General features: G+C 31.6%; 1 protein-coding gene across 1 annotated transcript in view; it reads left to right on the top strand.

Annotated features, from left to right (window-relative positions):
* Nucleotides 1-15,530, top strand: part of WDR27 (WD repeat domain 27) — a 246,826-nt gene that overhangs the window by 70,639 nt on the left and 160,657 nt on the right. The window contains exons 21-22 of the mRNA XM_051998158.1: nucleotides 4,516-4,637; nucleotides 14,147-14,244. Coding sequence (XP_051854118.1) covers nucleotides 4,516-4,637; nucleotides 14,147-14,244 — 220 coding nt within the window. The remainder of the gene's footprint in view (nucleotides 1-4,515; nucleotides 4,638-14,146; nucleotides 14,245-15,530) is intronic.

Here is a 15,530-nt window from a genome sequence, read left to right as displayed (position 1 = left end):
CCTCCAGCATTCATCATTATTTTTTCCTGTCATCTTAGCCAATCTGACAGGTGTGTAGTGGTATCTCAGAGTTGTCTTAATTTGCATTTCTCTGATCAATAGTGATTTGGAACACTCTTTCATATGAGTGGTAATAGTTTCAATTTCATCCTCTGAAAATTGTCTGTTCATATCCTTTGACCATTTATCAATTGGAGAATGGCTTGATTTCTTATAAATTAGAATCAGTTCTCTATATATTTTGGAAATGAGACCTTTATCAGAAGATGTCTTCCAGTTTGTTGCTTCCCTTCTAATCTTGTTTGCATTAGTTTTGTTTGTACAAAGGCTTTTTAATTTGATATAATCAAAATTTTCTATTTTGTGATCAGTAATGGTCTTTAGTTCATCTTTGGTCACAAATTTCTTTCTCCTCCACAAGTCTGAGAGATAAACTATCCTATGTTCCTCTAATTTATTTATAATCTTGTTCTTTATGCCTAGGTCATGGACCCATTTTGATCTTATCTTGGTATATGGTGTTAAGTGTGGGTCCATGCCTAATTTCTGCCATACTAATTTCCAGTTATCCCAGCAGTTTTTATCAAATAATGAATTCTTATCCCAAGAGTTAGAATCTTAAACATTTATTAAGCATCTGCTATGTGCCAAGCACTGTGCTAAATGCCTTAAAATATCATTCCACTTGATCCTCACAAGAATCTTGTGAGGCAGGTTTTATTTTAATCCCCATTTTATAGTTGAAGAAACTGAGGCAGGCAGGCTGAGTGATTTGTCCCAGGTCACACAGGTAGTAAATATCTAAGGTTGGATTTGAATTCAGGTCTTCTAGACTTTGGGTGCAGTGTATTATTCTTAGCTTCCTGCAAGTGTTTATGCTGCTTTTGTTTAAAGACTTCTAGTGAGGGGAAGTATGTAACTACGAATGTAACCACCTATTTCACTTTTGGAAAATTCTAATTGTTAAGAAGTTTTTCTTTACATTAAATTTGTCTTCCTTAAATTAGCTTCTGTTAATTGCTGCTAGTTAATCAGAATAAATCTAAATCATCTTTTAAGTGACAAATCTTTCAAATACTTGAGTTGTTAGCCTTTTTCAGGCTAAACATCTTCAGTTTAGGATAATAGAATCACAAAGGACAATAAAGATCATCCATTCTAATTTCCTTATTTTAAAAATTAAAAGATTCCTTTCCTGGATCTGCTTATGCCATGATATAAATAAGGTATTTTTTTTCTGTCCAGGCTATTTTTTGAATATTTTCCAGTATTTCAAAGTTATTCTTAAAATGTGATAACCAAAACTTAATTCAATATTCCAGAAGTGGTTAGATTAGGACAGTAGCACCATATAACATTTTAATTTCTGGAAGCAATGTCTTGCTTAACATAAACAAATGCTTAAAATCCTTTTTAAAATCACATTATTAACTCATACTGAACTGTTGTTAGTCATTATTATTGGTCTTCTAATCTACCTGATCTTTTTCTGATGACCTAAAGTTTTATATACTTTTGAAGGTGAATTCTTAAATCCAAATGTATGACCTATCCTTTTTAGATTACTTCTTAGTGGATTTGGTCCAGTGTTTTAACTCAATATTTACATATTTTGCATTATTATTTTGTCATTACGTACAACAAGCTTGATACATAACTTTAAGTTATTTATAAATACAATGTAATAAATACAATACAATGCAATAAAAACAAAAATAAATAATAATATAAAATATTAAATAACCCAGGATCACGCATAGATCTCTGGGATATTCCATTATATATCTTTCAAATTTATAGTCACTTGCTCTGCAGACTTTTAATTTATGGGTAGCACCCTTTTGTCTGGGGAACCATGTCTAAACTAACACTCATAGGTTACACCAACCAAGGGAACAATTATCCCAAATTCAGGGAATTCAGAATCAAATCTAAAAATTATAATTTATAAGCTTCCATTGTTCTTTTTATCTTATCAGTTAACATGCTTAGATCAAAAGAACACAATTATTAAAATGGCATTATAAAAAGAGGAGCTATAAAATATCTTTTCCTTAGCCCAAATTTGGGATATATTGTCCTCACAAATACATACAGTTTCAAAGGAAGAAATTGACATACACAAAATTTATTGTACTAGTAAATATATCTATATGTAGGTATGTATATATCTATATCTATATATGATACATACCTATATATAGATACAGATATAGATAAATAGTGAATGAATCTAACCATAGCAGCTTATTCCTTCAGCACACTAGGGCTCAGAGTCATTTCATGTGTCCTTATGCTGCTACCATTTTGTGAAAGGTTTCTGCTTGGGCTATTGCTTCACTAGGTTCCTGAACTAATGCCTCTTGTCTTCTCTCTACAATTTATGCTACTCCTCAGTTATTTCTGAGAACCTACTTTCTGCTACCTGTAGCATTGCCAACTATGCAAGTTGCTAACTGCAAATTGCTATTACTCCTAAGAGTAGAGGTTGGAGAGCTGTTATTTCCCCTATATGCCACAGCATTTTGTAAGAGACACACGAGAAAAAGCATTGAGTAATTCATACTCCAGATCTGGATTCTTCCTTCATAAGTGGCTCACTTTTGATAGCCAATGATTACTCCTTTTCAGCTAATAAAAATGAATCCCCATAAGAGTTTTCTGAAGAATTAGCTTGTTGGCTTTTTTAAAGACCACCAGGCATAGCAGATCATTCAACAAATCCACTAGTTAGCTTCCCTATACAGTCAATCTTCAACTTTTGCAGGTGTAATATCCATAGAAAATGGTACAAAAGTAAAAAAAAAATGCAACCTATGGAAAATAACATTCCCATAACTGCCAAAAACTTATTTTTTTTTCTTGGCTAGAGATTGAGAAAACACATTTTTTTCCTATATATAATTCTTTTTTATATTTAAGTACAGTTATCTTTTTAAATAAAGTCTTTTATTTTCAAAACACACGCATTGATAGTTTTCAACATTCACTCTTGAAAAACCTTGTATTCCAATTTTTTTCTCCCTCCTTTCTCCCCACCCTTCCCCTTTATAGCAAGTAATCCAATATATGCTAAAAATATGTGATTTTTCTATACATATTTCGACAATTTTCATGCTGCATTCAGATCAAAATGGAAAAAAATGAGAAATAAAACAAAGTGCAAGCAACAACAACAAAAGTGAAAATACTTTTTTGTGATCCACACTCAATCCCCACACTCCTTTCTCTGGATGCAGATGGCCTCTCTCCATCACAAGAGCATTGGAACTGCCCTGAATTACCTCACGGTTTAAAAGATCCATGTACATCAGAATTTATCATCACATAATCTTGTCATTGCTGTGTAGTGTTCTCATAGTTCTACTCGCTTCATTTAGCTTCAGTTCATATAAGTCTTTCTAAGCTTTTTTTGAAATCGTCCTACTGATCATTTCTTATAGAACAATAATATTCCATCACAGTCATATACCATAACTTATTCATCTATTTCCCAACTGATGAACATCTACTCAGTTTCCAGTTCCTTGCGACTACAAAAAGAGCTGCCACAAACAGTGTTGTACATGTGGGTCCCTTTAGAATACAGGCCCACTAGACACACTACTGGATCAAAGGGTATGCACATTTTGATAACCATCTGCTCCCAGAGATTTAAGTGCCTATACTTAATAAGTGTATAGAAAGAACTATGCATACTTCAGTGTTCCTTTAGGAGTTAGGTGCATTTGAGAAAAAAAGCACACAAGTTGGTAGAGCAGCAGACTGGAGAATATAAAGGAAAAGAAGCACCTATGAGGTGCTTCACTGGTTAAGTTTACCTTATTGTTGTAAAGAGTTTTTTGCATTCTATCCACTTATTTTATAAATTGTGAACATATTGCTTCTCATTTCCCATCTTTTGCTAACTGTAAATAGCTTATTTAAGTGTTTTAATTAAATAAAGTGTTGTAAAGAGCTCCCTGTACATTTGTTGCATATTTTCATTGTATGCTTTTAAAATTGAAGTTTTATGTTGCAATTACGCTCCCACAGCCTAGAACAAGTCCTTTGGTTTCTAAGACAAGTTTTCAAAATCAATAATGTGCCTTGGTAAAAAAAATAAAGGTATTGGAAAAACTTTGTGCCTGAATGTCTGTATCCATGATCAGCCACAAATTTAGTGTTATTATGTTAGGAAAAGTGCATATTATTAGAATTGACATTTTATTAGAAAGAATTATATACAGAGTCTCTGTTCAACAGCAAGGTGATTCAGGCCAGTTCCAGATGATGGTCAGAATCATCAAGGAAAAGTAGTTTTCCTCCATTGTTGTTCTTTCATTTTGAAAGATAATATTAATATAAACCAAAATATTCTGAATTATTATTCTTGTAATTTCTACTTTAAAACATCTCATGCATAAGCCCCCTTCTCTCTATTATTGCTCTTATTGATAGGTCTTAAGAAGCTCTCCTACCTCAAGAACTACCATTTTGCAAATTAAGATTAACCTTAACTCAAGAGTATTGTAGATATTGTTCTCACAACTGGAAGTAACAAGGGATTGGAAATTTTTGATCTTAATGTAGATTCCAGTGTAGCAGTGATCCCAGATATTCATTCAAGATCAGCCCATCAGATCTGCCAAAATAAAGTAAGCACTTTTTCAGATTTTTAGTTTAATTTATAAAATTGTAGAACTGTATACCTAAAAAAGTACTATTCAAATACAAATTTATATCAATTTACCTAATTATGATATTTAATCAGTTTCACATCCATATAACTATCTCATCAACCAGTATACATTTTTCTATTATTTCCACAGGGCTAACATAATGTTCTTTGTCAAAAGTTTTGCTAAAATTTAGATAAATTATATCTGGAGCATTTTTGTGTTCTATCCAGTTCAGTAGTAGCTCATTTGAATCAAGTGGCTGAAGTTCATCAAAGACAGCTAAATGTTCTTCTTATCCTTGCTTTTCTTGAATATCAACCATTATTTCCAATATTTAGTGTGTTCTTCCCAATACAAAGATTATTGTCCTTGGCATAGAAGAAGGAAACAAAATAAGTCTTGTGATAGGAACAATAGAAGGACAGTGTCTCCAAATAGAAAAATAGATGGAAGTGAGTAAGATATAAAAAGCTTGGAAAAGTTGGAAGGAACCATGAGACGATTTTGCATTCAGTCCTGGAGGTTATAGGGAACTATTGGAGTGTATAGAATAGATTAATGATAAGGTCAAACCTGTATTTTAGAAGATTACTTAAACAGCTGAGTGGAGAATGCACTAGCATGGGGAGAGGCTTGTGATGCTGAAATAGCTTGTAATAATTCAGACATAAGATGATGAGGGCCTGAACCAGGATCCAAATTACAGTGTCAGAGGAGAGAATGGAACATCAATGAGAGAGCTTGTTGGGAGACTTGATAAGACTTGATAGGATTTTGAGTGTGAGAGATATTGAGGAATTGAAGATAAAAACTAAGTTTGCAGTGTGGGTAGGACTGGAGAACATAAAGGAAAAGAAGCCAGGTAAAACTAAACTAGTCTACAACCACAATTTTGCAGAAGGAAAGGGATAATTTATTCCTTCAAAACAAAATAGCATAACATGACATACTTTGTACTTACCTATCAATGGAAAGATAGGCATTCAATAAAAGGGAGCATTTGAAGCAGAAAAAAAACTGATTAAAAACAAATTCTAAACAAAACGATGTATAGATTATTACTTTGCAAACAAAATGTAAATGAAATGAAAAAGAAATATACACATAAATAAGTACAACTATCAAGGAAAGAATAACTAATGGTGCAAATTACTCCATATTCTAGTCTATTTAAAAAAAAGCAAAAAGATGTTTATTGAGTTGAGCCACAATAGTGGGACATTTCTAATCTTTTTAAAAGTACATAGGTGATAAGTATAAGAGTAGAATTTAAAGAAATAGAAGTGTGATGATGGAAGGTTAGGCCTGAATTGTCAGAAACTAAAGTATGCAAAGTTCCCTCTTTTTCCCTGTTTCCACTCACCATATATATATATATATATATTTACAGCTTTTTATTTACAAGATACATGCATGGATAATTTTTCAGCATTGACAATTGCAAAAGCCTTTGTTCCAATTTTTCCCTTCCTTTTCCCCACCACCTCCCCCAAATAGCAGGTTGACTAATACATGTTAAACATGTTAAACCATAAGTTAAATACAATATATGTATACATGTCCATACAATTATTTTGCTGTACAAAAAGAATCGGACTTTGAAATAGTGTACAGTTAACCTGTGAAGGAACTCAAAAATGCAGGCGGATAAAAATAGAGGGATTGGGAATTCTATGTAGTGGTTCATAGTCATCTCCCAGAATTTTTTAGCTGGGTGTAACTGGCTCAATTCATTACTGCTCTATTGTAACTGTAAATCAGCATATTTTAAGAGAATGAATTGCAGAATGCGAAGGAATATAGAAGAGGAGAGAGAAGGTAAGTCCAGGTAATGAAAGGAAAACAACTCCTGTAGTCTCTCATTAATGCAGGGTTATAGAAGAGTGGGAAATGTGGCAAAGGGAGAGAGTGAAATAGGGGAAAAGAATGGGAGTGTTCCAGAACCAGGGAAAACTTAACTTCCATAGGGGAAAAATTATGCCATATAATGGGACATTGAGACTTTAAAATGTGTCTAATTTTCAGGAAGTTTGTACATAGGAAGATTTCTCTCTTCATAAAATGTTGTGACTCTGTGAATGATATATTGTTTTGGGAGAAGGGAAATTGGAATTCTTTGGGACAACCAAAACATTAAAAATTTGGAGGGCATAGATCCAGAGACAAGATCGCATGGCAAATTGAAAAGAATGATTGGACCACAGTATTTGAGATAAAAGGATATTCCTATCAGGCAATACTTCTATCCTTCTCATCATCATGAATTGATATTTCTGGGAATAAAGAAAAACAGAAAAGTGGAAGAGGTGGCAAGTTCTACAAAGACAGTAATATAAAAATTAAAAGAAGGAATTGAAACTTGATTCTTTAATTCCATGGAGAACACAAAGTAGTTAAAGAAGGAATAAATAAGTCTCTATACTACTAATCAAAGAACAAATATTAAGACTAGATTGCAAGGGAAAAGAATTAATGAAGAGAACAAAATTTTAAAAATCCTCCTTGACTTTGAAGAGAAGAGAGCATTTTAAATTAACCATCTAACTCAGAAAGGAAGGAGAATAATAGGAGAAAATTAGTTAAATCAAAGAAAAAAAAATAACTATGTTAAACAAAACTCAAGAACGAAGGAAAAGATTGTTGTTTGCTCTTTATTCTCAAAGAGGACCACAACAGCAGGGAAGAGAAGCTATGACATGCTAGTGAATTGGATTTAAGTGAGAGAGGACTATGCAAGATCATTCACTTCACTTTTCCTTCCAGAGCCATTTGGGTCCAGTGGTCAGATATAGATCAAGACAAAAAAAAAAAAAAGATACAGATCAAGACAATGGAGATGGCTCTGGATGAAATGGGAGACCTTGGTCTTTTTAAGGGAAGGTCTTAGTTTGAGGCTACACCTATTCACTGCTTAAGACTAGGTAGCAATTGAGGCAAAGAATCTCTTCTCTTCACCTAGTCCAAAAAAAAAATCTAAATAAATGAGTGAATGAATGAATGAAAGAATCTGGGAGTAGAAGACTCAGAGTTTCTGGCCAAAGCAGAAATGACTTCTATTTACATTATCTCTAACATACGTATGTATATATATACATACATATATGTATATATACATTCACACATACATATATATGTATGTATATTATGCTTAGGGATTAATTTAGTTTCCAGAATGTAGTAAGAGTGCTTAATAAAATTTTGATTGATGATCAAAATATCACCATCTTTTTAGTCATTCAGGTTTACAACTTCAGGGGCATCTTTGATTACTAGTTGTACCTGTCCCTCAATGGTGAATGGATATTCAGTTGCCAAATCTTACTGATTCTATTTCCTCCTGTAGTCATCATCCCAGTTTTGACTTAGGTCTCAAATTGTCCTTTTTCCTGAGATTGATTCCAAAAATTAATTTTTTAAATAATAGATATTTTTAAGTTGCTGGTGCACGTAACAATATGCCACATATTGCAAAAGTTGCCTTCCTTAAACATTATCTTTACTATGTTATTTTTTAAAGTAAAATCCCACATTAATAGCTACTTGCTGCCAGTATCAAGTTTAAATTCTGGGTTTTGAGGCTCTTTGAAATCTGACATTCTTCCTCCTTCCCCTCCCCCACCTGTCTTTATTTACAACTACCATTTTGTACATATTATTCCAATTAGACTAGTATCTTTATTATAAAATTTACATACCATGTCCATTCCTGCCTATATATTCCTTGTTCATGTTGTCCCTTCTTTTGGAATATCCTTTTTCCTTTCTCTTGACTATTTAAATCCCAACTATTAGCTGAAACTCATCTCATCCTTTTCTTTCTCCTTGAAGCTTTTCTCTGCTATTTCATTCCTTATTGACATCTCTACTTTCCAAATTCCCATAAATGTCATGATCTCTACAATAAAGTTTAGCATTCAATTATTTACTCATATTCTTCTATTAATTTTGAATATTCATTAATCTAATCTCTTTTCCTTTATTGATTCCAGCATATTATATTTACTTCCATTCATGTTCCCTTTTCATTCTAGTTTTTTTATTTAGAATGTTATATTTCCTGTTCTCTAACCAGATAAGCCCCACTCATATTCAAGTTTGTGTATCATGGAATCAAAGAATGTTAGTGTTGGAGATTAATAATCAAATTTTTGTTTCGTGCAATCTGAGATTATTGAAAGCATTTTACAGTTGCTTCAAAACAATCTAGTTTGGTGTCTTTTTCTAATTTAGTTTTGGGTTCATTGTCTATCTCATTGTACAAGATATTTATACTGATGGACCAGGCCAGATTGATATCTATCCAACTTCATGATTGTAATGGAGACTTTATGCTTTCTAAATAAACTCTCTTGTATTTTTTTAATGTGGATTGTTATTCTCAACTCTTTTTTGAGTAGTTGATCATGAGGCTTTATTATAGCCCAAGACTTGATGCTGTCAGCATAATATCTACAAACAAGCCTTCATCATTTATAGGAAATTTGAATTACATTTGAATTTTTCTTTGTATATCCTTTATCACAGTGGCAAATATCTCAAAGACGTTTATTTTGTTGGATCTTTTAAGGAATTTAATATGATTTTGACATATGCATGCTTTCTAGAGATGTCTCCCATGAACATATTGATTTAGATTACATGCATTTGTTATTTGCATTGCATTTTACGTTACTGAATCAGTTGCTTTAATAATAATCAAATAGTAAGAATAGCAGTTTTGCATTTTCAGTACTTTATGGTTAACTGTGTGACTATAAAGATATGGTTTATTGTAGAATATTGTTTCTGAAAGCCTACCTATTCCTTTCCACATTTTTAGCAATGATACCTTTGTGTGTACTTTATTCTGATAAAGATTTTTGTAAAGATGAGAAAATTGGCATATTTCAGTAATTATTGATATTCCCTTAATTTTCTTTTTTTTTTGGTTATGATATTATGATTTTTTCCCTAATCAGTAGACAATGTTTCTTCTCTGAGATAGTCAGTGAATACATCTCAGTATCCTTCAAATTGTTTTGATTCCTACATAGATTTTTTCCTATATTCATTTGATTCTGGTTAACTACTCTTCCTGTCTTAGACTTCTTTAATGCCATTTCTATTTCCTAAAATCTTTCTAGAACAGAATAGGTTGATAATCATCAACCTAAAAGGGGCATCTCTTAGAGACTGTCACAGACTTTATCATTGCTTTGCTCTGTTCCATCTTTTTGAACAAGTAATTTGGATGAAGGTATAGAAGTTTACAGAATAAAGTTTCAGAAAGATCCTCATAAGCTAGAGTTATGGGATGAATCTGATAAAATTCAATTTAGTAGTAATAAATGAAAAACACTACATGGGTTCAAAAAAATCATTCACATGAGTATAGGATTGGAGAAGTATGGTTAAATGCTAGTTCATATGAAAAAGCTTCAGTTGTTTTTATTGGATTTCAAAATCATTATAAGACAACAATATGAATTAACAATTCAAACAGCAAACATCTAATTACTATAGAATTACTATAGAATACATTATTATAATTTTGAGGGAGGTATATATTGTGAGTTTTCAGATGTGGTTGTCACATTTCAAGTTCTCCTTTTGTGGATATTTTTGTTTTTAGATTATTTTTATTTTTGAATATAACTTGTTTTTTCTTCAGTAAATCACCTCTTAAAACAAGAACCCCCTTCCACAGTGTATCAGTCACATTTGATAGTATATACAATATCCCACATTCATAGTTCCTGCCTCCATCAAACAGAGAGAGTATTTTAAAACTAAGACCAAACAATATAATTATAATTACTTAACTTATTATAATTATGACATAATTATAATTACATACCTTTCAATTTTAAGTTTTTTCCCCCAATTACATTGATATAGTCCTTCTTTTCTTGGTTCTACTTACATTTTTGCTTCAGTTCATATACAGTATATTTCAATGGATAGAGAGCTATCCTCATAACCAGGGTAATATAGATTTAGGTGCTGCTTTTGACACATGATATCTTTGTGCTCTGGAGAAAGACACTTACTCTCTTAGGAGACCTAGGCAATTTAAGTCTAATTACCTGTATAGAGAGGGTGCCAACTTATATTGTTACAGGAAGTTACCTCACCCAGGGAATTTCCTATATCAGGAAAATCATAGATCCATTCCCTGTCTCTATCCTTATTTGTTTATATAATTTATCTAATGCTTCTCTGAATTCTTTGTTTTTGATATTTCTTGATATTTAGGGCAGAATAATATTCTGTTATGTTCTTATACCACAATTTGTTAAGCCATTTCCCAGTTGATAGGAGTTTTACATTTTAAAACCACATACCACCTTTCTAATTTATCTATTAATATTGAATAGTCTGCATTTTATAATCTTCCAATCTTAGGAAGGGCTTTCGTGATCATCTAATTCAACTTCATATAACTTTATAGATAAGTAAACTGAGACTTAGAAAATATATATATTTGCCTTTAGTCACAAAGGTTAGTAACACAGCTGAGCCTAGAACACATGTGCTTTTATTCCCAAATTAGTACTTTTCACATCATATAAGGATGCCTCTCTCAAGTCTTACTCTTGACTAAGTATCCCAGAAGTGACAAAGATCAGTTATCACTGATAGTGGTCTTGTGTCACAAACTAAATGATATTGGTTCATTAAAACCCATATTTGTCATCTTTAAATTAAATTGGATGTATCCAGTAAATGGTATTTCTGATAGCTTATGATGTCCTATTTTAAAGAAGTTATGGGTGTATATGTTTGAATGACTTTAGTTAAAATTTTTTTTCTTTATACCTTTGTAACAGTTAGTGTTTTCGTTGTCAATCTAAGAGCCTACCTCCACTCCAAGTTTCCCTTCAGTGGTTTTTTTGGAATGTTTTGGGAACCACTGTAGGAGCCTCTTGGATGATGGGTGATATATTAGGAAAAATATTATTGAGGTTTCTTATAGGAAAAATAGTTGTTTGACTTCCTGAAAATAAAAAGTCTGAATGGTATATAATGGAATGAAAGGAAACATAAGCTTACAGAGGCTGTCTTTAGTGTTTTAATAGCTTGTTTTTGAACATCTCTTAAATATTTGTCCAGTTACATAGTGGACATCAAAGTTTTCATCTTAACCATAGCCATATGGGACTTACTACTCATGTAGTCTTGACTGAAGTGAACATGAGAAGCACAAACTGTAATTGTGCGCAAATGTCTAATTTCCAGTAAGATGTAAAATAGGTCATTTTTAATTACTTTTAAATGTAGTAACCATGTTAGTCATGTACCAATAAGAGATTTCCTTGAATATATCAGTATGCTAAATCTAAAATGATCTTTGTTATTTAATCCTTTAAAGTTATCTTAAGTATGTGGGAATGGTAGGATTTATTTTTTCATTTTCTTGTGTTACTAGCTAAAGAACTATATACTTGCAATACAATAACCATATTTTCCTCTTTCCCCTTAAAAATACAGAAAAAAATGTAGATTTTCGTCCCTTTGCATGATGACTCACTCATAAAAAATAGATTCTTTCATGACTAGACAGACTGCAGACAGCTTAGACTACAACAACAAAGCCATAGTTTCTAGGACTGAACAAGTTACTGCTGTTTTCTTCCCATCAAAAATGCAGTGAACTTTTACAGGCCAGCAGGTTTTTACCTGGTTTCCATTCCCCTTCTTGGGAATTTTCTATGATGTCCCCAAATTTGAAAACACCAATATTTTATCAAAATATCTTGGAGTTTCTAGTATTTTTGGTCAATAATTAAGGTAATCATCAATAAGCTTAATGCTTACTGATAAATAAAAATATACAAAAATCACACAATATGTGAATAGCACAATTAAATTAAAAAACATTAATATTAGGCTATAGCATGTATTTTTTGCAGTCATTTTTGAGATATGTAACTATTATGCATGTAGTATATATTTTAAAGGGATGCATAAGTGTTCATGAGGATCAGCACTTCTGATATAAGAGCTTGGCAAATCCTTAGAACTCCTAAACCACATTTAGTATCCACTTGTTACCCAACTCTTACCTGTGACTCCAAGAAGCTATAATATGTACAACAGCTATATCCCAATAAAATAGTCTTAGCAGACAAGCTAAACTATGTGAGGGTAACAATAGTCCTCAAACCCATTGGTGATTTAGGTGAATGTTTGTCCCAACCATATGAAGACTTCTCCAGGAAGAATAGGTGGATAAGAACAATTTGTTCCAGTAATCATGAAGGCAGCTGAAGTAGGCACTATGGGCTGCTTAGAGTTTGGTTATACATCAGAGATGCCAAGGCCATTTATTGTATTTCATTGCTAGTTATCTTGACTTTTGTCTTGAATTGGACTTTAATAATTCTGGAAGAGAGAGAGGTTAATGACTTAGTGAAACTCCAATTCACATGCAAGTGATGTCCCATGATGTCTTCAAAAACAAAGGATAAAAAACCCAACATGTTGTATAAGTAGAATGATACATGCATCAGCTGGTATTACCAATTGGCTTACAGAATTTTTAATCATAAACATATGAACAATGTCCTGGAGCAACAAAGCAAAATCACCTGACACTGAGTATGAAATTTTGTCTTAGAAAGTAAATAATGAATATAATTCTAATTTTAAAAAATAATTTTAATATTTTTCTTACAATCACAAATATTCTGCTTTACACATGATTTACAATTTGAAATAATTATTTCTAACATTAAATGCTATGTCAAAATATTATAGCTTTTCATAACATATAACCAATTGGAAACATGCATTTTTACATGAATCCAAAATATAAATCTTTTATATTTAGTTGAATAAATATCTGAAATAACAATTTGAGTACTTAAGAAAATTATCACACTTGATATTTATAACTACACAAAGAAAACAATGTTATTGATAGAATAGGTAGTATTTTTATTAATAAGATAAATAATATTCAGCTTTATGTGGTATATGGGGAATCAGAGCAGTAGTACCATATGATATTAAGGGAAAAAGTACTGGATTCATTTTATCTAGTAAAAAATAGATGAAGTAAAAATGGAGAAGGAAATATAATAATATTGTTACTTTTAATAATACTTGGATATTCCATAGTCAAATGAATACATTGTTACATCCATGTTGGTAGTTCTTCCAATAATAAAAATTACAACCCATTTATGCTCTCTTTTATGGGTTGCCATGGCTAAAGAATTTGAGAACCAAGGGTCACTTCCATGTGATAAGGTGCTCAACTAAGATTGTGGGGAAGAGGCCTTCAAATAATGTTAAATTAAAATCAGAAATAGAGAGCTAGAAGAGACCTCAGAGATCATCTTACTACATTCTTCTCATTCTTTGGATAAGTAAATTGAGTTTAAGAGCATTTAAGTCACTCATCTAAGGACATACTTAGCTGAATCAGGCTTTGAACCAAGTTAAAGTCAACTTTGAAAAAAAAAATATATCTTGTCTTCATTTTGTTTTCCATACTGTAGGGATCAGCATTTGCTGCACAACCATTTGAGAATTACAATCTTTTCTTAACAACAGCAATCGGTGATGCAATAAAACTGTGGGATATAAGGACATTGAGGTAAGATCAAATACTATTTTAGCTTTTTGGTAATCAGAATTTATCAGTGGCATCTCTTAAGCTTTATTGACTTCAGACAGTTATATTTAAAAGTTAGTAGCTAGGAGGCACAATGGAGAGAAAAACAGGCCTGAAGTAAAGAATGTTAATCTATCTGAGTTCAAATCTGGCCTCAGATATTAATTAACTGTATGATCCTGGCCAAGTCATTTAACTCTGTCTCAGAAATAGCAAACAACTCCAGTATTTTTGCCAAGAAAACCCTAAATGGGAAATCAGACACAACTAAAATGAACAATAAGAAGTTAGTACTTCAATTGGTGCAGAGATCACCTTATATTCTTTAAAATCCAGTCAAAAAAGTATACTTTGGGAGATGAGGTTTATATCTTCTGCCTTAAAATTAGAAAGTAGGGCATTCTATTAGGCTATGTGCAAGTCTATTACCTTTAAGCTGGTGTTCTTAGAAGTGAATCTAAAAGCAAAAAACCCCAAAGCTTGGTTTGCATTAGGTTTGTAAAATTACATTTTCTGTCTGTGGAGATTTTTAAAAAGGTGAATTTAAAAAAGTCACGTTTTGTTGGCTATATTGGATACTTTGTAAATGTTTGTTGAAATAAAGAAAAAGAAATCCTGGCTTATATAAAACTCTGTCATTGCTAATAAGGTACTTTTTAAGGATTATATTTATGATATTAGACATAGTTACATTAAAATAATTTAATTTGTATAAAAAACTTATGGTATCTATAAGTCAATAGAAACTAAAATGAATTAAGTGAATCCCATGAAGACATTCTTTGTCATTTTTTTAAAAAGGGAATTTGATATTGAATAAATTTTTTGTTTTAACAAATAGTTTCCACTTTCAGAGTTTTGAATAAATTTAGAAAAAAGGCCTTTGAATAACCTAGAAGCTAGAGTGAAATCATGAAGAAGTCTAATAAAAACTTAGAATTTTAGAATTTTTTCTTAAAATTTTTTTAGCAGAATCTCTTGTAATATAAAATGCTTACTAGAATCTGTTGTATACATCTAATACTGAAGAATTGTGGTTTCAAGAAAATGCCTATAAAAAGGATGAAAGGTACACTTGTATATTGAATATGGGAGTGCTAGCATGTGTGCATTGTGGAAGGAAGAAAAGAAAGCTAGATCTGTTTATGAATATGTAATTGGGCATTTGGTAGTAAAATACAGATAAAAATTCACCTAGCTTATAAGGTAGTTGTGAGGATCAAATGAAATACTGTTTATAAAGCAATTGCAAACCTTATAATTCTATA

This window comes from Antechinus flavipes, chromosome 4, assembly GCF_016432865.1.
Source record: "Antechinus flavipes isolate AdamAnt ecotype Samford, QLD, Australia chromosome 4, AdamAnt_v2, whole genome shotgun sequence".
Lineage (NCBI taxonomy): Eukaryota > Metazoa > Chordata > Mammalia > Dasyuromorphia > Dasyuridae > Antechinus > Antechinus flavipes.
Note: the sequence above shows the minus strand (reverse complement) of the source record. Positions and strands in the feature narration are given on the sequence as shown.